This window comes from Mesoplodon densirostris, chromosome 7 (assembly GCF_025265405.1).
Source record: "Mesoplodon densirostris isolate mMesDen1 chromosome 7, mMesDen1 primary haplotype, whole genome shotgun sequence".
Classification (NCBI taxonomy): domain Eukaryota; kingdom Metazoa; phylum Chordata; class Mammalia; order Artiodactyla; family Ziphiidae; genus Mesoplodon; species Mesoplodon densirostris.
The window spans coordinates 12854142-12857957 of NC_082667.1; the positions used below are offsets into that span (position 1 = coordinate 12854142).

At 53.2% G+C, this 3816-nt stretch overlaps 1 protein-coding gene across 1 annotated transcript; it reads left to right on the forward strand.

Moving 5' to 3' along the window:
* The first annotated feature begins 1364 nt into the window (after positions 1-1364).
* Positions 1365-3023, forward strand: LOC132494118 (bone marrow proteoglycan-like). The gene is made up of 4 exons (XM_060105154.1): positions 1365-1640; positions 1990-2121; positions 2649-2760; positions 2965-3023. Exons 1-4 carry the CDS (start codon positions 1365-1367, stop codon positions 3021-3023), a joined length of 579 nt encoding a protein of 192 aa, XP_059961137.1.
* The last annotated feature ends 793 nt before the right edge of the window (positions 3024-3816 follow it).

The window sequence follows — 3816 nt, forward strand, 5'->3', positions numbered from 1 at the left end:
AGGACGGAGTTTGGGGTGCGCCTCGGGACCCAGGAGGAGCTCTGGGCTAGTGCGTGCCTTCCCTGTTGCAGTGGAGCTGGTCCTAAGTAAATGTTCAATCTCCTGGGAGGTGCCTGACTCAGGCTGAGAGGTTCTAGAGGGCTGGCTTGGACTGTGTGTGGCTCTCAGATGTTAGCAGGGTCAGGACTTCTCAGCCTCAGCCTATCACATTTCTTTTGAGCTCTGTGAAAGCTCTCCTTGGCTGGGGAAGGCAGAGCATGGAGGATGCGAGGGTGTGTGTGGCTTTCTGAGCTTTGAAGAGGAGACATGCTTTCCAAGGGCTGCGAGTTCCTAAGAAGGCCAACAATCATGTTGTCTTGATCCTCTCTTTTTTCGTAGACTCTGCGGAGACCATTAAGTACAAACAAAGAAAGGTAATACTCCCTTCTTCCCATCCAAGCCCACAGGAAAGTCAGCCTTGGCTGCCCCTCATGGTCTGCTTCACTCTATTCAGAAAGAGGTCTCAGTGTCCTAGAGCATCAGGGCGTGGGCACAGCAGTAGCTTTTCCATCCCATCTTGACTTTTATTCATGCTTTCTCTTTCTCCACCTCCCTCTCAAGGTCCCCTAATGGTGTGGCTCTTGTGTATGTGTGTGTGTGTGTCCAACTCTGTTCTCCATTGCAGGATAAAGCCAAAATGGAACTCCACCTACTTCTGGCTCTTCTACTTGGGAAAGTTTCAGCTCTTCATCTGAGAAAGTCTCCTTGGCCTTCAGCCTTTCTTTCTCTACTTGACTCCTTTCTATAGTTTATACGGTCAGAGTCACATAGCCACCTTCCTCTCTGGCCATCCCCTATTTCAGGATCTCTGCACAGAAAGGAGCGGGGACTCTAGAGCTGGAGTTGAAGGGATTCCTCAGGGCATCTGCATGTCTGCAGTCTTGGTTCTACTGTGACGTTCTCAATGTTGTCCTTTCTGCAAGATGCAAACGATGATCAAATGATCACTTCTTTTACTTTGAGCTCACCGAGTGTGCTGTGCTAAGCGTTTTCTATGCCTTATCTCCTTTAATCCTCATAGCATCCCCATGAGGTATGTGGTGTGCTATACCCATGTCACAAATGAAGAACTAAAGCTAGTAGAGGATGGAACCAGAACAAAACCCACAACTGCCTGACTCTAAGTTCATGCCCGTCACCACCAGGACCTCATGTGGGAGGTTGGCTTCTCCTGGGGTGGGGTGGGCTCTGTTCCGGGTTCTTCTTCTTCCAGGGCTCAGCTTGCAAATGCCTGGGGCCAGGAGGGAGCTGTCCGTGGTTCTGGGGAGGAAGAGGGGAAGATGTGAAGGAGGGGCACTTGGTCTTTCTTCTTGCCAGGAACCGAAATGGCCAACATTGAGAGCCCCTTGGGAGATGACACCCTGCCTCAGGTTGGGGAGGTGCCAGAAAGTGAGGCAAAGGGGGTCCCTGTGGAGGAGCCGATGCTGCTAGAGGAAGAGGAAGACAGGGGCTCTGGAAGTGAAGATGCCCCCAGGGAAGAGGGGGCTGTTGAGTCCATTGCAGCCTTGGATGAGGTAGACAGGGACCTTCAGTGTCCTAAGGATGAGGACACAGTAAAACTGGAGGGCATCCCTGGATGCAAGACCTGCCGCTTCCTCCTGGTGGGGAGGCCCTGAATTTTATTCATGCTCAGGTGAGTGGCCAGTGGCTGAGAGGCTGAGGCCCAGGGTGGCGATGGGGAGCTGGTGGCTCCAGCCTCTGTGTCGCTGGTCATTTTCCGCACTGAGGACCCTGGGGGTGTTAGCAGAGGCTGAGACCCGCAGAGGTGTTGGGGGTAAGAGGTGAGGGTCATGCGGAAACAGAAGTTTCATCTTAATCTCCAGCCTTCAAATGTCTGTGGGGCTGGTGGGGTGGCGGGTGAGTTTTGGAGACTTAGACACCCAGGACTAAGGTGACGTGAATTCCTGTGGGACAGGCACTCCATTCTTCCTCTTTCATTCTGCCCCGCAGTTGACGTGCCAGGGGTGCTACCGGGGCAGACTCATCTGCATCCACAACTTCAGCCTCAATTACCAGATCCAGTGCTTAGTCAGACAGATCAACCAGGGCCAAGTCTGGATCAGAGGCCAGGTCACCGGCTGGGTAAGAGGGGTCCCAGGTCTCAGTGGGGGGCACCCCCTGACCCCAGCCCATGTTCAACCTGCTGCAGATTTGTCTGTGCTTCTCCTCTACAATCCCCTGAAGAACTGGGGATAGATGGACACCTGGGTGAGACAACAAGGGGGCTGCCTAGGCATCGGGAACAGCCAAGCATTTAGAATCAGGATGTTTAGGTGCGAGTTCTGCTCAGTCTCTGACTGTCTATAGGACCTGGGCAAGACCGTGAGCCTTGTTCCTCGTCTGTAGGGTGGGGTTGGAACTCCTGCCCTACCTCTTGTTAGAGCCAAAAGGATGGGGGTGTCACTGGAATGCATAGAATGTGATGGTGACAAGCATTGTGGATCTACATTTCAGTTGACCAGGACTGTGTCCATTGTGGTCCAGCGGTCCTTTAAGGGCCAATGCGAGGCAGGCAGCGGGAGGGTCAGGCAGGGATAGTCCCAGCTCTGCCTACCTGCTTTCCCTTTGCCCGTGTCCCAGCCCACCTCTTTCCCTCTTGCCTCCCCTAGGGTCGCTGCACACGCTTTTGCTGGCTTGATGGCACTCTCTGGAATTTTGCATACGGGGCTGCTGGCCAGCTCTGGGGCAGTGCTGGTAGATGTGTGATCCTGTGCACCGGAAGTGAGGTGGCGGGAGTGGGGATGAATAATGGCAAGGCCTGGGAGGGAGGAGGCTCCAGGAAGAGCCAGACCCTGCACAGGAGAGGCCTCCTGGCTCTTTAGACTCACCTCCACTGAGGTGTGGGGTAGGGAGAGGGGAAGGCCCTACTGGGGCTGCGTCAGGGAGAACATGAGGCTGAGACTCCTTCCTGTTGCGTCTTCACAGGAGGCCACTGGCGTCGAGCTCCCTGTGGCGTGGCTCTCCCGATCATCTGTTGCTACTGAGCTGGAGCTTTGTGGGCGGCCTCCTCCCATCCCCTCCCCTCCAGCCCCCAGCAATAAAATTGTTTTCCTGAAACTGATTTCTGTTTCTTCCAATCATTGATCTACCCTGCTTAGCCCCACCCACGAGCTTTCTGCCATACAAGGACCCCACCTCCCCAGCCTACTGTCTTTCATGAAAAGGAACAGAAGTTATCACGCATCTCTCTCCAGACTTTCAAGGTGAATTCTCAATGTACTGTATTTGCATCTCCACGTCGGAGGGCCTTTTCTTCCTCTCCCACAACCTGTGATCGCCTTAATGTGCCAGGATATTAACATGTCCCTGGGAACAGCCCACAACTCTCAGGAGTGGGTGTATGAGTACCCCAGTCCTTTGCCCCCTCAAGTGGAATAATTCTGGGGCAAGGATCGGGCACTGCTTCCCAGCGTTTCCCAGTGGGATTAACTTCCAGTTATCCACTGAGGTAGCTGGCTTTATAACACACATTTTATTGGCTGTCTTCTCTTCCCCACATGAACTCTCCTCTTCCCTACGACTGTCCCAGCACCTGCCATATAAACTACTTGCACTCAAATCCTTGCCTCAGGGTCTGTTTCCGGGGAATCTCAACATAAGACAAACTGCTATAGGTCCAACTCTGTGTAAGGTTTGGGAATATGACAAGACACAGCTCCCTGCCATTCGGGAACATACAGATGTTTGTAATACAAGCACAACAGCATCTACTAATTGTTACCTCTTATTGTGCACCCACAAAGTACTCCCTGCTGTGGCAGGCATCTTACAAAGATG

Excerpts from the sequence above, each read along its gene's own strand:
- LOC132494118 (XM_060105154.1), top strand. The coding sequence starts at position 1,365 with ATGGCCAACATTGAGAGCCCCTTGGGAGATGACACCCTGCCTCAGGTT. Across the intron at positions 1,641-1,989 it reads AGACCTGCCGCTTCCTCCTG|TTGACGTGCCAGGGGTGCTA; the intron begins GTGGGGAGGCCC and ends TCTGCCCCGCAG. Across the intron at positions 2,761-2,964 it reads TGTGATCCTGTGCACCGGAA|GAGGCCACTGGCGTCGAGCT; the intron begins GTGAGGTGGCGG and ends GCGTCTTCACAG.